This window comes from Euleptes europaea, chromosome 15 (assembly GCF_029931775.1).
Source record: "Euleptes europaea isolate rEulEur1 chromosome 15, rEulEur1.hap1, whole genome shotgun sequence".
Classification (NCBI taxonomy): Eukaryota; Metazoa; Chordata; class Lepidosauria; order Squamata; family Sphaerodactylidae; genus Euleptes; species Euleptes europaea.
In genome coordinates this window covers 46,048,521-46,072,255 of record NC_079326.1, presented here as the reverse complement: position 1 = coordinate 46,072,255, position 23,735 = coordinate 46,048,521, and the positions used below count along the sequence as shown (strand labels likewise).

The 23,735-nt window shown below is 44.1% G+C and overlaps 1 protein-coding gene and 1 non-coding gene across 2 annotated transcripts in view; one reads left to right on the top strand and one right to left on the bottom strand.

Moving 5' to 3' along the window:
* Positions 1-23,735, bottom strand: part of ZNF804A (zinc finger protein 804A) — a 249,177-nt gene that overhangs the window by 29,261 nt on the left and 196,181 nt on the right. The window contains exon 2 of the mRNA XM_056861498.1: positions 22,320-22,463. Within this exon, the coding sequence (XP_056717476.1) occupies positions 22,320-22,463 (144 nt within the window). The remainder of the gene's footprint in view (positions 1-22,319; positions 22,464-23,735) is intronic.
* Positions 351-422, top strand: TRNAA-GGC (transfer RNA alanine (anticodon GGC)). The gene has a single exon. It is a non-coding gene; the product is annotated as a tRNA-Ala (tRNA).

Here is a 23,735-nt window from a genome sequence, read left to right as displayed (position 1 = left end):
GAAATCCCCCTCAGAAAGATTGCTAGTTGATTCAAAAGGTTTTGACCTCTTTTGAAATTCCCCCATGATTTTATGTGCTGAGGTTCCAATTCTATTCTGTCCTAGTGAACATCTGGTGACAATCAGATGGTGTGCACTGTGCAGAGCTTCCCTAAAACAGTTTGATTGTCTTACATGACCTCTACCAATTCTTCAGCTGTTTCTCATGAAACATCTCTTTCCCTGGATTTTTTTTTTCCAGCGGACGTTTTGGGTGGCAGCTGTAGCTTCAAATGCTAACACAAACGCACTAAATAAACAATCCGTTTTAAATGAGCCCTGCTACCATGCCATGGTTGAGATCATGGGGAGGGGTTGTGGCTCAGTGGTAGAGCATCTGCTTGGCATGCAGAAGGTCCCAGGTTCAATCCCTGGCATCTCCAGTTAAAGTCACTAGGCAGGTAGGTGATGTGAAAGACCTCCGCCTGAGACCCTGGAGAGCAGCTGCCGGTCTGAGTAGACAATACTGACCTTGATGGACCAAGGGTCTGATTCAGTGTAAGGCAGCTTCATGTGTTCATGTGTTCATCAATAGCCTCATCAATCAATAGTTAATAGAAAATAGGAATATTGTAGAAAGCATAGGATTACAGGACTTAGTTATGAATATGTGGGATGGAGTCATGACTCAGTAGTAGGGCATCTGCTTTGCGTGCAGAAGGTCTCAGGTTCAATCCCCAGCATCTCCAGCTAAAAGAATAAGGTAGCAGGTGATGTGAAAGGACCTACCTGAGACCTTGGAGAACCACTGCTAGACACTTTAATAAATAGTAATGTTCAAAGGCATCATGTTCACCTTGGGGGGAAAAGTGAACATTCCTGTGGAGTGTTCAAAAAATCCAGAGAGTTTGAGTACTCCACAGGGAGAGTAACCCCTAACACCTCCCAATCAAATAGTGAAAAGCGTTCTCTCCCTAACCAGCATGGTGTAGTGGTTAGGAGCAGTAGACTCGAATCTGGAGAACTGGGTTTGATTCCCCACTCCTCCACATGAGCGGCAGACACTAATCCGGTGAGCCTGGTTGGTTTCCCCACTCCTACACACAAAGCCAGTTGGGTGACCTTGGGCTAGTCACAGTTCTCCCTGAACTCCCTCAGCCCCACCTATAGGGTTGCCAGCTCCAGGTTGGGAGATTTTGGGGGTGGAGCCTGAGGAGGGCACGGTTTGGAGAAGGGAGGGACTTCAATGCCATAGAGTCCAATGGCCAAAGCAGCCATTTTCTCCAAGGGAAACGATCTCTGCCACCTGGAGATCAGTTGTAATAGCGGGAAATCGCCAGCTGCCATCTGGAGGTTGGCAACCCTACCCACATACCTCATGAAGTGTCTGTTGTGGGGAGGAGAAGGGAAGGCAACTGTAAGCTAGTTTGACTCTCCTTGAAAAGGTAGCGAAAGTCGGCATCTAAAAGCCAACTCTTCTTCTTCTTCTTCATCCTACAGAACAGCTGTTTGGGAAGCTGCTTGGGAGCTGCACCTGATCTTTGAGAAGCAAGGAGTAAGTGGAGCGGCAGCCACAATCAGCAGAATGAACCTAATATCCCATTTAGGGAACATTGTCTCCACAAGGGGCTATGTGATTCATGGTCCCCTTAAGGCATTCTCAGATGCTTACCATGACCACCCACTTTCCCTTGCTGTTAAATAGCTTTCAAGTAAAGGAGGCAGACTTTAGTCTACATAGGATAAGGAAACATCTAATAGTCATTAAAAACCTGTTTTCTCGGTATTATCGAAACTTCTCCATTCCAGTAACAGGAGGAGGAGGAGAAGAGTTGGTTTTTATATGCCAACTTTCTCTACCTTTACAATCTCCTTCCCTTCCTCTCCCCACAACAGACACCTAGTGAGGTAGGTGAGGCTGAGAGAGCCCTAAGAGAACTGTGAGTAGCCCAAGGTCACCCACTGGTTTTATGTGTAGGACTGGGGAAACCAACCTGATTCACTAGATTAGCGTCTGCCGCTCATGTGTAGGAATGGGGAATCAAACCTGGTTCTCCAGATTCGACTCAACCTCTCTTAACCACTACACCACCATTTCTTCCTTTCTCAATTGCAAGCTCTGAAAAGTAACCAAGCAAGGACAACTATGGGTAGACCTTTTCAGACATTATGATCTTGCATACTGAGAGCCTGCTAACCGCAAATACTGGAAGCATGAGCTACCCGTAATCCTCTCAATGCACATGGTCACCATCTTTTCTGAAAGCTGCAATGTATGAATTTTGCATGTGTGTACAGCCTCTGCACATGCCATGTGAAACCCTATTTTTTAAAAAAGGTTTCTGCTCCATGAGGGTCAAAGGTAAAAATCCACATGTTGCAACCCGTTTATCGGGAGGATCTTTGCATGGCTGAGGACTTCCTGGTATGTATGGACTGTAACTTCTGAAAGTGTTACTGTTACCTTTTCTTTTCTTTTTGTGTGTGAAAATTTTTATTGGCAAGCTCTTCTTGAGAGAATCAAGCCCAATTTTTCTACTCTAAGAGTATTCCATTAGTGTTATAATCCATAGGCTAAAGTGGACCCACATTTTTTCGAAAAACCTTTAAAAAGCCGGAATACCCATTTACTGGTATGGTTTATTCGGCTTATTTTGGATTTCCTGGAAAAAAAATCAGGTCCAATAAGCCCGAACCTTAATTTTACTGAATTTGTTTTGTGTGTGCATGTTTTTATGGCAACCCCATGACTTATGCCAACCCCAGCAAGGGGCTTTCAAGGCGACTGAGAAGCAGAGGTGGTCTGCCATTGCCTTTCTCTTCCTTCCTTGGTGGTCTCCATCCAAGTACCACCCATGCTTAGCTTCCAAGATCTGACGAGATCGGGCTATACCACGCCGCCTTCCCTCCCGTATATACAGTGAGTAAACACAAAATACTACCACCAGTGATATTCCAGTACCAGTAATGGCATTTGGCCATCTGAATGAGGTAACTGTTTTCCATTTTGATGAGTCAACACCGCAACAACATCTGGGGCTTTTTTTGTCACCACACTACTTAATTCAAGGTCTTCAACGATGCTTTTTACACCCAAGTGTCAAAGGAGTTTATACACATCAGCTGTAATGGCAGAACACCCTCTCAGGTGTTCTGAACAATCGCTTACGCCAAGCACGCGGTTCCCGTTGAAAGGTAGCCATTACCACAGGGGGAAAAAAGTGTAATTGCTTGATAGCACATACCGATCTGACACCGCGCAGTTTCGGAAAGGGAAGCAAAAGAGGACACTGTAATCAGTTTGCACCACAGGGGGGGAATTAATAGAGAGGGTGTTTAATTACCTGATTTGGAATCTGGCTCCTGCATGCGGGTTGACACCTCTGCTCTTAAGGAAAGTGTAATGGGAGTTTAATTATCACAAGCCATCCGGGGCTTGGTTTTATGTCTCAAAAATGGCAGCTGCAGCAACACAGTGACACATTGCTTTGGTAGCGGCTCACAGGGCAGGAACTGAAGTGCTGCCTCCTTCCGAAGGATCAGCACTTCTTTCAGAGTAAAGAGTTAACAGGAGGTCACTGTCTCTCTCACCCTCTCTCTCTCTCTCTTTCCCCCCCCCCAAGCATGCTCAGCTGGTGAAATCTAAGCAAGCTCAGCGGTGCGGCACAGGAGTAGCATTGCCAGGCAGTCTAATTTCATTAGTCCAAATTCCTTTGCCGAAACTTGGTGCTTCCTACGCAGGACCCAACTCATCGTGAGAAGGCCAGTTCCCACAGCACGAAGGAAGAATGCGAGGACACTCTTCAAATCACGAGGACATTTGCTCAGACAGAGTTAGGGTCTAGTCAGACATCATGAACAAATAAGTTTGTAAAGTAAAGGAGCCTCTAATCCTCAGGTTTCTGTGCTCCGTCCTTTCTCTCCCCTCTCAGATGAAGTCACGATTGAAGAATGAGAATCCCAATTACTGGGAAAGAAACAAGTCCCAAATTCAGACATCATTCAGATTTTGCTCTTTTCTGAGACCCCTAGGGTTGCCAACCACCAGTTACTAGCTGGAGATCTCCTGCTATTACAACTGATCTCCAGCCGATAGAGATGGCTGCTTTGGCATTTGGACTCTAGGGCATTGAAGTCCCTCCCCTCCCCAAACCCCACCCTCCTCAGGCTCCACCCCAAAAATTTCCTGCCGGTGGTGAAGAGGGACCTGGTAACCCTAGAGACCCCATATATGTAGCATTTGTAATGACATCAAGAAGTCTCCAGTCACACCTGTGAGCATGGAAGGTGGAGAAAGGGAGTGTGCACGCCCAAGGATTGGGTGCTTGTTGAACTAAAGAAGAAACAGTGGTTGGTTTGGGACATCTGAATGCAGCCTTTGACACAAACAGAAGGATTGAAAGGTTCATGCAACTTTTTCCCAGTGAGCGACATGCTTGCATCTTTCCGGCATCATCAATGATGCTCAGAGGAATACTCACACAGCTGTTCAACAGCTGCACAGAACTGTGGCGTGTGTGCTTTTAAAAATCTCAGGAGAGTGTAGAAATGGGAGCTTGCTTCAGAACCTGCCACCAAATTTCACATAAAGCAACGTTTTGTGACACCTGGGCAAAATTCCAAGAAATTTTAAGGGGAACAAAATGTTGCATTAAGATTAGCAGACTTTGTTACGTCGAACGTCACCCTGTATTTTTTTTAAGCAGGATTTAAAGGCAAGAGCGGATATTGCTAATATTCTGAGGATCTGTGAAGGAATCGGAAATGCTTTTTCAAAGACGTTTTGCGAAATCTCTCAGGCAGAGGGTGGCTTTTATTTTTATTCAATTTTACGCTCCTTAGACCAAACATAAAATGTTCGCAGGTACATTGCCTTACCCAAACCGGCAGTATAAAACAATTCCTTTTGGTTAAAACACAATACAAAATATTACTCTCTTTAAAAACTGGCCAGCAATATAAAATTAAACAAGCAATCCACTCTACAACTTTTCCTTTCTATTTAGATTTCCTATCATTAAATGGTATTCTACAAAACTTGGCCACTAACTTTGTTACCTGAGAAAATTCATCCTTAAGAAGGATGTTAACTCAGGAAGAGGGTGTTTTGCTGCAAACCCTTACCTGATGCTAGGAAATCCGCTGCTCATCTGCAACCACTCTTTCTCGGTGTTTTCTTTATGATATCTCTCAGCAAGACTGCTGAGAGGGGAAGATGACGGGGTCAAAATTCTGGGGGCCCTGATAATTCTGGGCACCTTAGTGGGCAAGCAGTTTGATTCGCTTTCCTTTGATACTTGGCATGGCCCCAGGTGGTGTTAAGGTGGCTCAAAATGAATTTTGGACCTCTTGTGTGTGTGTGGGGTGGGGTAGGGGGTTGAGCCCTGATGTTCATTTCAAACATTGGATAGTTCCCAAATAGATAGAGTCCCAAATAGGCAGGTTCTGAAAATGAAAGTAGAATAATAGAATCACTGAGTTGGAAGGGGCCATACAGGCCATCTAGTCCAACCCCCCGCTTAATGCAGGATCAGCCTAGAGCATCCCTGACAAGTGCTTGTCCAGCCTCTGCTTAAGGACTGCCAGTGAGGGGGAGCTCAACAGCTCCCTAGGTAGCTGATTCCACTATCGAACAACTCTTACTGTAATTCCCCCCCCCAATATTCAGTTGGTACCTCTCCGCCCACAATTTAAACCCATTATTGTGTGTCCAGCCCTCCTCTAAGTGACAGCCCTTCAAACACTTAATGGGAGCAATCCCCCTCCTTCCTCCTCCTCTTCTCCAGACAAAACCTTCCCGACTCCCTCAGCCTTTCCTCGTAGGGCTTGGTCTCCAGGCCCCCGATCATCCTCATCGCTCTCCTCTGCACCCGCTCGATTCTGTCCACATCCTTTTTGAAGTGAGGCCTCCAGAACTGAAGGTCTTCTCTTGGATGGTGTGCCTGCCTCCCTCGATACCATGGCGTGAATTTTTCGCCTTGTGCGTTTCCTGTGGATGGCACTCCAGCCCTGTGTCTTTTAAAGTGAACAGTACACAGCGCCTCGAAGGAAAGGAACGGTCACGCCCTGAGCAGAGGGGCAAGTGCTCCAAAGTGCCCAATTCTTAAAAGCTGCCAAGGGCTGTCAAAGAGTCAGGACAAGAGAAACGGTTAAGCAATTAAGCGAACTCATAATGCATTCTCTTGAGGAGAAAAATGCAGAGAATTTGTTTGGGGGGCAATTGTGTTTAATAAATAGACATGTCACTTGTCGTATAGTTACTTTCCAAAGCGCCCCATTAAAGCTTACTAAAGGCCAAAACCTCTTGTACTCTCCTATCACATTAAGCGACATGCTGCCATTATTTCATATTTCAAGCAATTTTATTGTCACTGATAGCACTTAGAATAGGGGGGTAAAATGGGTTTCTCAGCAGTGCTCCGCACAGTTTTTCTTTGCAGAGATCATCAGGGCTGCCTTTTCACGCAGACAACCATTATTTTATATTTCCACTGTTTCTCCGACAAAACGCAGGCACGCAATATAAAATTGATTCCAATTGCTGACTTCAAAATCTATTCAGCCTCCTCCGCATTGCCAAAGAAGCAGCGGTGGTTCTCTTCTCACTGCCAAAAGCCCAAATATATTTGTCGGCTTCATCTCTACCTTATGCTCAGGCCACCATTGGGGTGTTTTCGCTAAAGTCTTAACAAAAATGTGGTGTAATTATTACACATCTTAATCCTAGAGGTTCTCGAGACAGACACACAATACTGTAGCCAGGTCCCTCTTTGCCACTGGCAGGAGGTTTTTGGGGCAGAGCCTGAGCCTGAGGAGGGCAGGGTTTGGGGAGGGGAGGGATGTCAGTGCCATACAGTCCAATTGCCAAAGTGGCCATTTTCTCCAGGTGGATTTATCTCTATCAAGTGGAGGTTAGTTGAATTAGCCCCCTCCCCAGCATTTCCACTCTGCTCTCATCAAGCTGATTACAATGCACACTGTACCTTTGCATCTTGAGTTACTTCTTTGCAACACCCTTCCCACCATTCAACTGGGACATAAGAATTCATAGATCTCCATTTCAACTTGTATTCGAGGAAGGGGGCTTTGACTCTCAAAAGCTTATATACTCCGAAAATCTTGTTGATCTCTAATAGCCCATTCCTGAAGGGGGGGGGTGTTGTTAGGCGGTGGCTGGAAGTGGAACCACCGTGCCATCTCTAAAGCAGGATCAACCCCCCCCCAGCCGAAGCCAGAAAGCTGCCCTTACTTGAGAGCCCCATACAGCCACTGCCCTTATTTGAGAGCCCCCCATGGAACCGCTTTGCCATAAGGGCAAAGGGGGCGTCCCCAGCCCAAAAGCAGTTATGATGATGTCTACAGGCAACTCCGCCCCAGGAATGTGCCCCCAGGACGCTCGACTGGGGAACTGCGCCGGGAGAACACCGGCAGGAGGCTGCACTGGTGCCCAAGCCCTGCACAGTGGCCCCAAAGATACGCATAAAAATCCTCACAAAGGCCATTTACGCGTGGGGGTTTTACCTGAGGTTCGTTGCTGGCCGGACCCACACTTTCCTGTTGGCAATTTATGCACCAGCAGTCTCCAAGCTCAAATCAAGTCCCCACACCTTAAAATGCTGCTTTGTAATTGGCTTACTTTATAGAGATTACTGTGAGAGAACTTTCCCCCACCCCGAATCCAATTGCTGCATAAAAAAGCATTTTAAGAACAAAAACCAAAAAAACAAAGCAATCTGGAAAGGGTGGGGGGGAGAATCCAAGCCTCAGTTTTAAAAAGCCTTTCTTCTGCTCAGAAAGAGCTCCTAGGAAGCATTTGAATCTCTGCCTCTTTACATGCTGCTTTTTAATTGGCTGTGAGAGAAACCAAGGTTGTATGTCCCTCACTTTGCCTTACACATGTGGATTTCACCCAGGCTGAGCTCAGGGAAGAGGGAAGAATCGGGTTAACAGAGGAACAAGAAGTCCCAGGATTTGTGAGGGCTGGCAGCGAGGTCATCTCTAATGGACAGAAAACTCATGCATAACTCCTAGGAACAACCGAGACAGATCAGGGGCAAATGTGAGTGAAAGTACCCGTGCATAAATGACCAAAGATTGCTAGCATTATCAAACCTTTTAGAGTCTCTCAAAATTATTCTGCTTTCTCTCTGTCTCTCTCTTTTGCATATATAAGCCTTTATATTTGCCTTGAATCTTCACTTCAAGAGAAGTTAAGTGGCCCCTCTAACAGCATCCCTGTGGCATGTGAACTTCAGACTCTGAATCTTATCTAATTGAAAGTAATTGCAATTGATTTGCACAGACCCTTCTCTTAAATTGGCGCATTTAGAGCAAACTGGAGCCTTCTCCAAAAATAATTAGAAGCTGTCTTCATTCAAATATATTTAACATCACTGCAGGAATCCTGCTTAACTCCAGAAGCGGCATCGATGCTCCGTTCAGACATAACATGAAACCATAACTAATTACAGTTCGTCTGACTTTCTAAATGCAAGCCACTCAGTTAACTAGGATGTAATTAGGGTCTAACAGGCCATGACCTAGATGTTTGCACCATTTGCAGGCAACACCAGACTGGGGAGGGGGAGACAAGAAACCCACTTAATAGTTAATAGCTATTTTAAACAGAAATCAGGAAAAAAAGAAATTATATTTAAGACCATTCCCTTCATTTCACTGTACCATATGTCAGTGGGATTTCAGTAGTGGACAAAGACGGATTAGGTTTGCAGGACCACGTTCCGAGGCTGCTGTTTGGCAGCATAAGCACAAAGCCGAATCTGCCCGGCCGCTGCAAGGACGCCGGGCATTTCGATGTAGCCGCATTAATCATTCATGAGCTGGAATTAATATTATTATTTATTATTCATTATTTGTAATGCGGAGGTGCCTAGGAGGCCCGGTCAGATCTAATTGAGGCTGAGAGAACCAGTGGATGGCTCGACACTGAAGCAGAAGCAAAAGGAAGATAATAGAGGCAGGAAGTTATGTCAGCTTCCATTATTGATGTGAAAAGAGGTTGCAGGACTGGATACCGGCTCTGGTAAAGGCCACCGTTTAAAGGGAAGGTTCAAAGTTCTCTCCTGCAAAGGAATCATAATTTGGAGCTTACTACTACTGTCCCAAATATGTATTTTTCTTGAGGAAGGAGGTTTAGGGTTTGGGGTAAATAGATTTTTGGTAACTATTATGTATGCATAGGTTATACGCAAGCCGGAGACTCTTCCAACATCAACCCTTTATTGAACTAACAGTGGAGAGAGAACTGGGCTAACTGCAAAACACCCCAACTTATATACAATTCCCAACCACCCAGAGCCACACCCCCAAGTCTGTGGTTGGATGGCCAAAGTCCACAGTCCAATAGGAAAAACAGACGACGGAGCCTGGAGCACAGCCTCAAGGTCAACACTGTTCAGCACAGATGAGTTCAGCAGTTCAATAGTTCAGCAAAGTCCTTGCACCAACTGAATACATTACAGTAAGGTATGACAGCTTGGTGCCTGGTGTTCTCTCCTGCAAAGGTATCATCGTTCGGCGCTCACTATTACTATCCCAAAGTTGTATTTTTCTTGAGGAAGGAGATTTAGGATTTTGGGTAAATAGATTTTTGGTAAAGTAGGACAGCTTGGTACCTGGTGAAGGAGGATATTTTTGGTGGTGGTGGTTCAGATTGTCATTAGCCAAGTATCCCAGTTTCATATGTTTATAGGTTGTTGTGTGTTTTAATCTTTTGGATTCGTTATTCTGCATGCGGCCCAGCATGGACTTGTTGTAAATATATTATTCCTAAATGGTACTACTTCAGGCTGCAGTAAGGGAACTACAGGTCTACAGGAAGCATCATTGGGGAAGGCCTTAGCCTCTATGCCTTGTTTGACTAGAGTTGCCAGTTCCAGGTTGGGAAATACAAGAATGTACTTAGATTAGTTTACACAAATGTTCAGGAAGTAGGGTTGCCAACTCCGGATTTCTGAAATTTTGAAAGTGGAGCCTGGGAATACCATGATTTGGGGAGGAACATCAACTGGTTATAATTCCATAGATTCCACCCTCCAAAGCAGCCATTTCCTCCAGGGAAACTGATCCTTGTAGTCAAGAGATTAGCTGTAATTCTGGGAGATCTCCAGGCCCTAACTGAAGGACGGCAACCCTATCTGAAAGGGTCCAGGACAATGTACCATAAAGTGTGCATTCTACCATTGCTTATATGTGTTTAGTGATAAATTTGTTTTTAGGCCCATGTCAGAACCCCCAGGGATGCAGTAACCAGTTCAGAACAGATCTATATGTAACATCGCTCTGTGTTTATATAATCTATTACTTGTGCTGATTTCAGCTTGTCTGCCATAAAGTGTTCTTGCTGAAAAAGTAAATGCGGCACAATGGAGTCCTTCACAGACAGGATATCCTTTCCTGTAGTCACATGCAACATAATGGATGTCCCCGATTTCTGCATGTCTCAGTTCCAGGTAACATAATGGATGTCTCTCATTTCAGATAGCACAGCTTCAGGATTCTGTTGTATTTGAAGTATTGATCTCCCAACTTTGAAGCAGGGTCACAGATGATAACTATCTCTTCACAAAAGCACAAACTCTTTGGCATGCACCAGAACCTAAATTTCACAGGTGAAGTAAAATCAATGAGCCCCCCTCCCCATAGCAATTCCACTTGCCAAGTCAAAGTTTCAACAAACAGAGTTGTCACAAATTCTGCTCTGTTCAGCAGCTGTGTCCTGAAATTAGTAAAGACCATGATGATCTAAAGCAGGATGTCTACTTGGAGGACAAGAGTCCATAGACTGAGATCTCCAGCCAGAGGTGGTACTGACACTGTGCTTAGGGGGTCCAGCCTACCTAGATGTTTTAAAGCGCACTCCCAATTTGTGTGTGTGTGTTAAGTGCTGTCAAGTCGCTTCTGGCTCATGGTGACTCTATGCATGAAAGTCCTCCAAAATGTCCTATCCTTAATAGCCTTGCTCAAATCTTGCAGATTTAGGGTTGTGACTTTTTTTATTGAGTTAATCCATCTCTGGTTGGGTCTTCCTCTTTTCCTGCTGCCTTCAACTTTTCCTAGCATGATTGTCTTTTCCAGTGACTCTTGTCTTATAATGTGACCAAATTTACCTAGTTATTATCATCTTGGGTCTCATTTAATTTTTTGCTTGTGTTATGTTCTCAGTATTTAGCCTTTAATTTGTGTTGGGATAACAGAAAACTGCAAAGAAAATTCTATTTAATTTTTTAACGAATAATCAAAAATCTTCTGGTTTTGTACTGGGCGCACTTAGTACTAATCTAGATTATTGTTGATAGTGGTGTTTTCATATCAGCTTTGGGGTGGGGGGGTCTACCTTCTTCATGAGTTAGAATTTCTTGAGTTAGAATTTCTCTGTCTCCAGGTGGATACTAGCATGCACTAACATGTACTTTACCAGGTTGATACTAGCATGCAAACTCTGTATGAGAGACTAATGCAGTCCAGTGTAGAACAATTTACAGGTATTCTACCTAGAGGGATTTCTAATTTGAAATTTGTTATACAGCCTATACACATGCCTGGGCTTGTATAAAGTTATTTATATATGGTAATACATTTGTATATTACTTGTGTGTGCATTATATGGGTTTTTATTTGACCACTGATGAAGGCCGAAATGCGTATGGTGAGTGGTTTAAGTCTATCAACCTTATGAGTTGCCATTGTGCCTTGTTTTATCATTTTTAATGTTTTAACCCTGATTTAAGTGCCTTAAAATAAAAATATTTTTATTATATCGTTTTACCTTCTCCACCCAATCCTGGGTACCCAGCTTTCGCTTTTTTAAGTTTGGGATTCTCCCCCCCTTTTTTTTGTTTATTGACCAAAGCACCAACCAGTAATGGCTGTTTACCCTGCATTTTCCCATCATGTGACAATGAGAAACTAGAACTTTGAGGAAAAAATGAGAACTTTTGACCTTGCCTTGCGCTTGTTGTTGTTTTTTCATCGGTAAAACTGCACTTTTTAATCACCTGGGAATATTACACCTTAAAGAACATTAGAGACTTTTCTATGAGCTGCATCCCCCAGTCTCTCAAGACCCATTCTTCAGGCTTTAATTTCATTTATTACTATCTAGAAGTGCAGCCAATTTCACATGAGTATCCTTCAGACCATCATATTGGTAATAAACCCCCTCACTAGGAATTTCCTTTTGGACTTAGTGTTCAAGTCACATTTCAGATTTCAGAAGAGGCGTAAGTGGGCTTTCCTTTTTTCACCTTCTTCATGGTCTGTTGCTGCCCTGTTGTTTGGACAATCTCACCTTACTCAAGGGAACGGGAATGACAGCAGGTTTAAAATAGTGCGGAAGAAAAGGTAACAGCATCCTATTGTGATAGTTTGATTCCTCTCTCTTGTGATTTGCATTGTCCATGTACGGTATAAAAACTGGCTCAAAATGACAGCGGCTTGTATTGTTACAGTTACAGGAGATAATGAACACGATGCAGTTTTAAAATCATAAGAAACAGCTGTGTGTTGAAGAAGAAGAAGAAGAAGAAGAAGAAGAAGAAGAAGAAGAGTTGGTTTTTATATGCCAACTTTCTCTACCACTAAAGGAAGACTCAAACCGGCTTACAATCACCTTCCCTTCCCCTCCCCATAACAGACACCCTGTGAGGTAGGTGGGGCTGAGAAAGTGTAACTAGCCCAAGGTCACCCAGCTGGCTTCATGTGTAGGAGTAGGGAAACCAACCCAGTTCACCAGATTAGCGCCCACCACTCATGTGGTGGAGTGGGGAATCAAACCCAGTTCTCCAGATCAGAGTCCACCGCTCCAAACCACTGCTCTTAACCACTACATCATGCTGGCTTCAAGCTGGACACTAGGATGTGGTTTCAAACTGTGCTCCAAAGAATACGAGAAGTTGATTGCAGATTCCTCGATGAGAACATCCACATTCGCTTTGAGACCAGCTGGTCCATGACTAACTCAAGACATAACAGCTCCAAATGGGCTGGGTGTGTGTTCTAGGGTGCACTAAGGTGATCAGCAGTGTAATCCTAAATAGAATTATTCAAGTGAATGGGCTTAGATTTCTTAGGACTGCACTGCTATCCTAACAGGTTTGGTCAGTACCAAGCTTGAACTGACAGTGATAACTACCAATGGCCTCCAGATTTGATTAGTATTGAGTTTGGCAATCATAATAAACAAAAACAGGAAAGGCTTGGCAAAACAACATTTCTCCCCAGAGGTCTAATTTTTACCCCTGCAGGAGCCACCCCCAACCTCCTGCTCTGTGAGCCCCTAACACTGGTGACTGGTGATCCTTTCCCCTATGAACACCTATCTGGTGGCTTTTGCAACTTTATCAGTATTCTCCCCCCCTTGACATGATAAGGTGTCCTGGGAAAACCAGATGTAATATCATTCTAGGCTCCAAGGAGAGAAAGAGACCAAGACAAGTACCACTGCTACCACTGCAGGAAGATTGTTATAATCCATGGCAGAGAACACATGAAGCTGCCTTATAAGTGAGAACGTTAGTCTATCAGTGTCAGTATTGTCTACTTGCAATGGCTCTCCAGGATCTCGGGCAGAGGTCTTTCGCGTCACCTACTAACTGATCCTTTCAAGCGGAGATGCTGGAAGCTGAACTTGGGACCTTCTGAATGAGAAGCAGATGCTCTATCACTTCCCCCTTAAGAAGAAGCCAGGAGCCATGGAGATCATCTCGTACTGAAAGTGAGCATTCTCAGTTTGTACTATCACTTCATTGAAAGCCAAGGAATTACCCATTTTAGGAACATCCTTATCACAGAACACTCACAAATCCTTTACAACCCGTGGGGGTTCATAGCAGATACAGTGGTACATGTATCTTAGCAGTCAACAAAAAGTTGCTTCAAGATAGAAAGCCTGATATCTACTGATGCACTCATCACCCAACACGACTGTCTGCTCCGCAGCCTCACTTCGACATTGGCTCCATTAGCTATCCTTGCCTTTAACTTTTAGCTTAAAACATTGATGTTGGCTTGAAATAAAGGCAAAAAGGTATAGGCTGGAATCATCAAATCCACTCCACTAAATGAGACCTTTTGCTCTACTGGAGGGCTCAGTTAGTGGAAGGAAATTGTTGGATCCAATTGAATGCAAACTTACTATTTTAAGAAATAATATTTCAGTAAAAGAAAGAGGGCTACACGGATATCAAGTTGAAACCAATGACTTTCATTTTAATCCCCAGCAATATACAGCCAACAGTCTTTCTAAAAAGTCAAGATAGCATGCCCCTAAGGAAACAAAGAACTGAGAATATTTCTCTGCTAGCTGCAAATCAAGTGATAGCATGCAATTCCCACCTTCCTCCATAGGCATAATGCAGGGTCGTCTCCCATGCAAGAGAGCAGAAACCAAACTGGATGTCACTTATAGCCATAGAGGCTGACACACTGAGGAATACATCTCAGAGAAATATTTTGCGTTTGTGGGGCATGCTCAAAGGTGAGCATCTTTACTACCTTTCTTAGCTTAAAAAGTAGCAAACTAGTTTCCTCCAGCAAAACAGGTTGCACAAGGATTTGCCTTCCCTCAGTTTACAGAATATATTATGTGTGTATAAAGTGCCATGAAGTCACAGCCAACTTATGGTGACCCCAGCAAGGTGTTTTCATGGCAAGTGAGAAGAAGATGTGGTTTGCCATTGTCTTCCTCTGCAGAGTCTTCCTTGGTGGTCTCTCTTCCAAGTACTGAGCCTGCTTATTCCAAGATTTGACAAGATCAGGCTATACCATGCCACCTTTCCTCCCACAGAATATATTACCCAACAGAAGAAGAAGAAGAAGAATTGGTTTTTATATGCCGACTTTCTCTACCACTTAGGAAGAATCAAACCATCTTACAATCACCTTCCCTTCCCTACCCCACAACAGACTCCCTGTGAAGCAGGTGGGGCTGAGAGAGCTCTGAGATAGCGGAGACTAGCCCAAGGTCACCCAGCTGGTGTCATGTGTATGAGTGGGGAAACCGACCCGGTTCACCAGATAAGTGTCTGCCGCTCATGTGGAGGAGTGGGGAATCAAACCCGATTCTCCAGGGTCCACCACTCCAAACCACCACTCTTAACCACTACACCATACTGAATACTTAACATCAGGACTGTCTTGGAACAAAACACAGTCTGGAGACCCTTCTCCTGCACTCCCCCAAATTATTCCAGTAGGTAACAGCACATTTCTGGGCAGAGTTTAGTATGTAGCATTTAATCATAATAAATTCATAAATAATCATGAATGCTAAATCAAGATGAACCGATACACTGGGATTTCCTCAGTTGGGATTGGAACTCAATTGTACCATCCTAAACAGAGTTACACCCTTCTCAATCCATTGAAGCCAATGAGCTAAGAAAGGAGTAATTCTGCTCAGGATGGCACTGCAAGTCCCTCAGGGCATGGCTCGCTTCTAACTCTTACCAGCTTTTAACTACTGAGGGGCCATGGCTCAGTGGCAGAGCTTCTACTTGGCATGCAGAAGATCCCAGGTTCAATCCCCGACATCTCTAGTTAAAGGGACTAGGCAAGTAGGTGATGTGAAAGACCTCTGCCTGAGACCCTGGAGAGCCGCTGCCGGTCTGAGTAGACAATACTGACTTTGATGGTCCAAGGGTCTGATTCAGTATAAGGCAGCTTCTTTTGTTCAAAATACAGGCCCTCCCAAGAAGCAGGTATGACCTGAAGGTCTTCCCAGGAGGATAAGAGTTTGAACATAGTTTGTGTAAAAAAAAAAAAAAAATACTGATCGGATTTCATAAACGACACTAAAATCAGAAATGGAATTTCCACCCCTGCATAAATCAAAGGCAACATCCACGTGGAACAGATCATAGATCCGATCAGAATGTAGATCAGAAATGGGTCTCTTCAGCTTTCTGGGCCACACTCACGAGAAGTGATGAATCCTAAACCACAGCATGTTTTTAAGCAGTCTTTGTAAATCATCTTGACAGAGGATATGATAGCACGAGATAAATATATCAGGGGTTTTAATACAGCAGAGGGGTGGAGAGGTTTAACTTAAAGACATCAATACAGGAACCAATAACTGTAAATCTTTCTTGAATCAGGAGAAAATGTCTAATGAAAGTTCAAGAATAGCCTCTCTGGAATAGTCAGCGGGTGGGGAAAACAGCTGTACAACTTTATATGTGGAGATGGATATTTTATGAAAGCAGTAGTTTGTTGTCTCTTTTTAATCAGATGTTTTGCCTCTTGAGGGTAGGAAAGGGGTTTCATACCGAAGTTGAAGGCCATTTATGCATGGGAGGTTTTGCATTGGATTTGCCACTCTCTAGATGCACATTTTCCCCATCCAAATTCTCAAAACTCTGCATGGGGGCTTATTGTTGAGTTCTGAGAATTTGGGTGGGGAAAATGTACATCTAAAGAGTGGCAAATCCAAGCAAAACCTCCCATGCATAAATGGCCGTAGTTTAATTATTCTTCTCTTGGGATATCAGAGATTGACAGTGCCATCCTAAACAGTGTTATACCCTCCTAGGTCTTGGGCTTTGAAGGCTATAACTCTGTTTAGGATTGTCCTCTATCACTACTGGCATCATGTTGTGGATATGAAATCTGTTTCCATTCATTCCAAAGGAGGAAGGGGTTGACCCCTTCCAGACCCCATAACTTCGGACCCCCTGACCCAATCTTCACCAAACTTGGGGGTTCTTGCAAGGAGAGTCCTTTCCTGCTACCTGAAAAATTGGGGTCCCTACCTGCAAAAATGTCCCCCCAGAGCCGTAAAAAGCCATGAATGGGTTTAAATGGCCGAATTATTCGGGAATCCCAAATCCCAAATAAAGCCGAATTCCCACCTTTACCAGTATAAGGGAATTAGACATTCGGGTTTTCTGGGGGGAGGCCAATTAAACCTGAACCCGAATTTTCATGATTTTTTTCCCAACAGCCCTAGGCTGAGAGAGTTCTGAGAGTAGACCAAGGTCTGAAACTAGCCCAAACTGTGACTAGCCAAGGTCACCCAGCAGGAGTCATGTGGAGGAGTGGGGAATCAAATCGGGTTCTCCAGATTAGAGTCTGCCACTCTTCACCACTACGCCACACTGGTTGCTTGAGGACTGGGCTATCAAGTTCTTTCTTTTTCTTATAGTTTTATTTTAATACATAATGTTAGATACAAAAATTAAATATATATATAAAATACAAAAAATACAAAAAATACAGAAACTGGGAAGACAAATAGATATAATACATATCTATCAGCTGGAGATCAGTTGTAATAGCAGGAGATCTCCAGCTACTACCTGGATGTTGGCAACCCTAACTCACCACCAAAGAGATTGTGTTGGGGATTTGCAGGGCCTGTTTGAGCCCGGGGCAGTCGTTACAGTGAATCAGCAGAGACTGAGAAGAAAAGCTGATGGGAAAAGATATGAAAAACCTATAGGGTAAGCAACATCTCTATAGTTTCTACAAAGCCAGTAGCCCCATTTACTTTTCTTCATGAGCTTGCGCAGCAAGAGAAAAACAGGACTGAGCTGTAGCAAATTGCAACCATTTGCGTCTTCAGGAGTTCCCAAATGGTGTCATGTTAGTTGCCTGACAGCATGAAGAGAGCAAAAGAACATGCATTCTGCTTTGTTAACTGATCTAATGCTTAGTATTTTCCTAAAGTGTTCAAAGCACTCCAATGGATTCTCTTGGGGTCAAAGTAGCTATGAGGGGGAGGTGGCCATGTTTGCCGTTCATATTTTTGTTTTGTTCACATAGAAAGTGGGAGGCAGATTGTATTTTTACACTAAAAGGGGCACATGACTGAAGAGAGAGAGGGTCCTGCTCATCTCCTATACCTCACTGTCATGGACTATTTCCTTCCCAGTCTGCCTCAGTGAAAGAAAAGTGGCCGCAGTGATTTTCACGCTGAGGTAAACCGGGGCAAGAGCTGTTCTCATAGGAACCTTACCATGGTTGCCACCCAGTCCCGACCCAAATAGAGATCAGTTCACCTGGAGAAAATGGCCGCTTTGGCAATTGGACTCTATGGCATTGAAGTCCCTCCCCTCCCAAAGCCCACCCTCCTCAGGTTCTGCCTCAAAAACCTCCTGCCTGTGGTGAAGAGGGACCTGGCAACCCTAGACCTTACAACAAAGTAAGACCACAATCCCACATTCTGGTTGATGGAGCAGGGACATCACTAAAGAAATATGGCTGCCCCTCCCATTTTGGTTTCAGTACTCCTTACAAAAACTCTATAGAATAAGCCAGTATTATTACCTCACATTTTATAGCCTACAGAGCTGGCAAGAACCATCAGAAATCCCCCACCATAGATACCTTCATGGCACTCTTCATACCACCCGGACTCAACCCAAACATCATACGAAAACAGATCAGAAGACTTGCATAGCTCCATGCATCCCCAGGTTGACCAAGATCCCTAGAATTTTGCTCTTTTACTAGTTCAAAGCTACCATATTCAAAGAATCCATGTCTCTCAATAGCAACATCACAATACAATCCTAAGAAGGGTTATCCCCTTCTAAATCCATTTATGTCAATTGGTTTAAAAGGGTGCGCCTCTGTTTAGGATTGCACACAGAATTCACACCTGAAAACATGGAACAGCCAGGAGACTTTTTTATTTAGATTAGCTAGCCTCAAAATACTTTCCCTATTTTTTAAAATGTTTTATGAAACAAAGGCCCTGGGGAATTCTGGATTGCACTGATGGAGTTCACAAGTTTGTATGCACATTTAGGCTTTGTGTCAATATTGGGCTGCGTGCCCATCTGGGGAAGAGACCAGGGGGAAAATCCCACTCTCCCCTCTACACAAGATACCAGTAGTGATATGTCATGATCTAAAGTTAGAAGAAATGCAAAACAAAGTACATTCCTCAACCAAACAGGTATTGAGCACATCTCAACCTGACTGACTGATGATAAAGGATCATTTAGCAACATATCACTGAATGCGTCTGACAAGGACGCTGACAGGTAGCTGCTGAGGGGTCAAAAAAAAAAAGTTAAACACAAGGAGCCTGCTGTCCTGTTGAGACACAGCAAAAAAACAAATGTGAAAAACCAGCACTTCCAAACTGTCTCAGCAGCAGATTCCCATGACAATTTATGTCGAAGCAGCTGGAGAAGTGTCCTAATTTTGCCAAGGTGCCGAACACCTAGCATTTCAAACAACATGCGTGGAATAAAATATCGCTCGCCCGTCTCTCTAAACATTGTAATATCAGCAGGAAAAGAAAACAGTTCAGAATTATTTTATTTAGGGAAGTCACCTTGAGGTCAATTAAAGTTCCATAACTTTTGATATTTCAAGCCAAACATAGCCTTGTGTGCCAGCCTGGAATACCTCAATAATGTGGTGACTGGAGAGCTCCTGGAATTACAGCTAATGTCCAATCTACAGAGGTCAGCTTCCCTGGAGAAAATGACTGCTTTGGAGGGTGGACACTATGGCATTGTACCCTTATGATGGTCCTCCCTTCCCCTTACACCACCCTTCCCAGGCACCATCCCCCAAATCTCCAGGTATTTCCCAACCTAGTGCTGACAACCCTGTGGTCTTCTAAATGCTCCTCCATATGGAAAGATTTTTTACTTACTGCATCTCCAAAAATTAACCAAATCCCTTATCAGAGTAAGTTTGCTTTTGTCCCTCCAGTAGTGTTGTCAGCTCCAGGTTGGGAAATACCTGGAGATTTTAGTGGTGGAGCCTGAGGAGGGCGGGGTTTGGAGACGGGAGGGACTTTGGTGCCATGGAGTCCAATTGCCCAAGCGGCCATTTTCTCCAGGGGAACTGATCTCTGTCACCTGGAGATCAGATGTAACAGTGGGAGATCTCCAGCCACCACTTGGAGGTTGGCAACGCTACCCTCTAGTCCTGTGTAACAGGAGCCCGTGCGCTACGTGTCACCTTGCCAATGGGCACAGTGGCCCTTTTTGTGTGAACAAGGGCAACACACCTGCTTTGTATGCGCACACACAAGTGTGCCTCTCCAAAAATCTGGTGTTCCAGTCACGGGTACGGAGGCTGTACACATCATTTCTCAGAAACGTCAGAATCCATCCAGAAGGTAACTCCACATTTCAGGAGAAGGTGCCAATTACATTCCGAAAATTAACTGCAACGCCGATTGAAAGAGATGAGCAGCAGCTCTTATTTGATCTGAACCGTGAACTCTAATATCTCCTTTATCTCATTTCTGCCTCTCACAAGAGGAGCCATGTGCTGCAATTACTTTTCCTCATTATTTTAAAATGCCAAGGCATAAGATGGTTGGCATACAAGTGTAAGGACTACGTGTCTATTAATGGATCAGCACCTCTTAGTATCTGGAACATTTTTATTCTGCTCTTCACCCAAACAGCTCAGAGCCACATTCACGGTCTTCCTTTCTTCATTTTACCCTCACAATAACTTTGTGAGGTAGATTAGGCTGAGAATTAGGGTTGCCAGCTATGGGTTGGGAAATACCTGGAGATTTTGGGGATGGAGCCTGAGGAGGGCAGGGTTTAGGGGGAGGGATTTCAACGGGGTATAATGCCATAGAGTCCACCTTCCAAAGCGGCCATTTGCTCTAGGTGAACTGATCTCTGTTGCCTGGAGATCAGTTGTAATAGCAAGAGATCTCTAGCCACCACCGGGAGGCTGGCCACCCTACTGAGAATGATTAACTGTGCCCAGGTGATTCGGGCAAACTTCTTGGCAGAGTGAATTTTGAACCAAGGTCTCCCAGATCCTAGTTGAGCGCTCTAATCACTATATCACATCAGTTCTCACACACAAGTATGCTGAACTCTCCCAGTTCTGAATTGTTCTTATCATTAGATGAGTAGGGTGGCCAGCCTCCAGGTACTAGCTGGAGATCTCCCGATATTAAAAACTGATCTCCAGCCAATGATCTCCAGAGATCATTTCACCTGGAGAAAATGGCCACTTTGGCAGTTGGACTCTACAGCATTGAAGTTCCTCCCCTCCCCAAACCCGGCCCTCCTCAGGCTCCACCCCAAAAACCTCCCACTAGTAGTGAAGAGGGACCTGGCAACCCTATTAGATGCATCATCTTGAGTCATCACTGTGCCGAGGGAAGTTTTTCCTGACACATGAGTTACAATCGTCAAGAGTACGAAGAGTACTACTGCAGACAGACTAACACGGCGACCCACTGTGAATAATCGTCAAGAGTGTTAACCCTAAATGGATGTTTTGTTTCAAAATTATTTTCCTCATAGAATTAATTCAGATGAGCCTCCTTGAATATCTCTCTGATTACCAACAATTGACTGACAGGCTGTGAGGCCTACAAGTGAATACCTTAATCCAGCAGTTCCCGAATTGTGCTCACATTTTTTAGTGTTCCGTGAAGAGATTGGAAAGAAAAATACTACTGTCATTCAGTTTAGTGTATAGATGATAGGTGAAAATTAGTGCTCCGTGACTAATTTCTCTCCTGAAAAGTGCTCCATGACTCCGATGCCTTAATCTGATCTAGGCTACTACAGAAAACTGAAAGGGTCTTTGGACAATGAATTGCTGTGAGATTTTCTCAGTATGGATTGACAATTAATGGTCTATATTTCCCGACAGAAGGGTTATTTTTCTTCCTGGTGTACTCTTCTTCTATGTTCACCATGATTAGGAGGGGTTTTTTTTAGTGCTAGGGACAGGGATGCCAGCCTCCAGGTCATGCCTGGGGACCCCCCGCCAGAATTACAGCTCATCTCCAGACTACAGAGATCAGTTCCCCTGAAAAAAAATTGATGCTTTGGAGGGTGGACTCTATGGTATTGTATCCCACTGAGCTTCCTGTGCACCTAGGGCTGGCCAGGTCCCTCTTCGTCACCAGCAGGAGGTTTCTGGGGCGGAGGCTGAGGAGGGCGGGGTTTGGGGAAGGGAGGGACTTCAATGCCATAGAGTCCAATTGCCAAAGCGGCCATTTTCTCCAGGGGAACTGATCTGTATTGGGAGGAGATCTGTTGAAATAGCAGATCTCCAGCTAGTACCTGGAGGTTGGCAACCCTAGTTTCGATGGGCGTAGCTCTGCCTAGGATTGTACCGTTCACCACCTAAAATAGTTTCCTTAGGGCTGACCCCAAAAGGGAGCGAGTTTTCATGGGTTGCTTGCACCAAAATGCATTTTTGAGGGAAGCATTTTTCTTTGAAGAGGTCAAAGGATGCTACAGTCCCAACCGTTTCACTATTTTTCATTCAAGTTCCAGAAGGAAAACCAGCAGTCACGCCTTACCTACCCACTTGGCCATTGAGTTACGTCCCATCGGTTGCTATGAATAGTCAGAGGGAGTGCTTACCTGTTTATGAGCATGGTCATAGGAGTTAATGTGATTGTCGAACTCTTGATGCTTGTAGTACTGCTTGTCACACAGTTCGCAATAGAAGTTCGCTTTGAGGTCTTCCAGAGCTTTGGCTATCGTATTCTCCTTTTCTGCATAATCCTGCGGAGAAGAAAGGGAAAAGAGTTCGGAGTTATTACTTCGATACCACAAATTGGGATTTTTTTTAACTTTGGAATTTCATCAAATTTACATTTACGCTGCTGTGAGTAAGTGCCTACGCATATTTGCCTTATCAGCAAAGAGGCACAATATTTTGCACATTGCAATTTGCGCTAAAATCGATGTCTACCTCGGGGGCTTTCTAAAAAAGATATAAGGCGAAAGGAACATATATATTTTTAAATCTCACAGGGAAAAAAATAAATAAACCTAATATTTATCTTGCTGAAGGGTATGCTAATTTCTGTGTTTGGGGGAATCAGTGGGTCAAAACCTTTAGCGAATAAATGCATTTATGCAAAACACATATGGAGATTAAAAGAGTCATTTAATTTGGTTACGGGGCTGTTTCAATGAACGGTAATAAACAATTTACTATTTGAATATGGGGGAAATAAATATGTGAGAGGAGGATTGTGGCCACAATTGTATAATTATTTATTTCAGAACTTACAAAACATCTCCAGAGCCTAGCTTTGCACTGAAGTTACATTCAGTTAAGTCAAAGGAAAGATTGCCATCCATTTTAGGTAGGGTTGCCAGGCAGTGTAAATGCCTGGCGACCGGAGGGAGGGCTAAGGGGAGGCTGTGGTGCTGGCTGCGGGCATCATGTCATTTCCAGTAAAAAAAGAAGGAAGAAACATAGGTAGCTCTAGGGATTGCCAGAAACTCTATGGTAAAACCATAGAGTTTCCAGCGATTCCTAGAGGTATTTGTCACATACAGTGTTTTACCAGAAGTGACATAACACCACATAAAACTACACATGAACCTCATGGATTTGGAAACATTTTTGAACTGGGGACACACGTGAACACATGAAGCTGCCTTATACTGAATCAGACCCTTGGTCCATCAAAATCAGTATTGTCTACTCAGACCGGCAGCAGCTCTCCAGGATCTCAGGCAGAGGTCTTTCACATCACCTACTTGCCCAGTCCCTTTAACTGGAGATGCCGGGGATTGAACCTGGGACCTTCTGCATGCCAAGCAGAGGCTCTACCACTGAGCCACGCTGCTCCCCCAAGTCCAATTGTGCTGCCTGAAGGAGAAATCAATTTTCTTTCCAATGTACGGATCTGAATAATGTAATAAAATGCTCAAATTGATTGTCATAATACATGGAATTATTTATAAGGCCTGATCCCATCAATGAGCAATGCACTTTAATGTCCTAATTAAATCATCAAATTACCTGTGGATTTTTTTTGT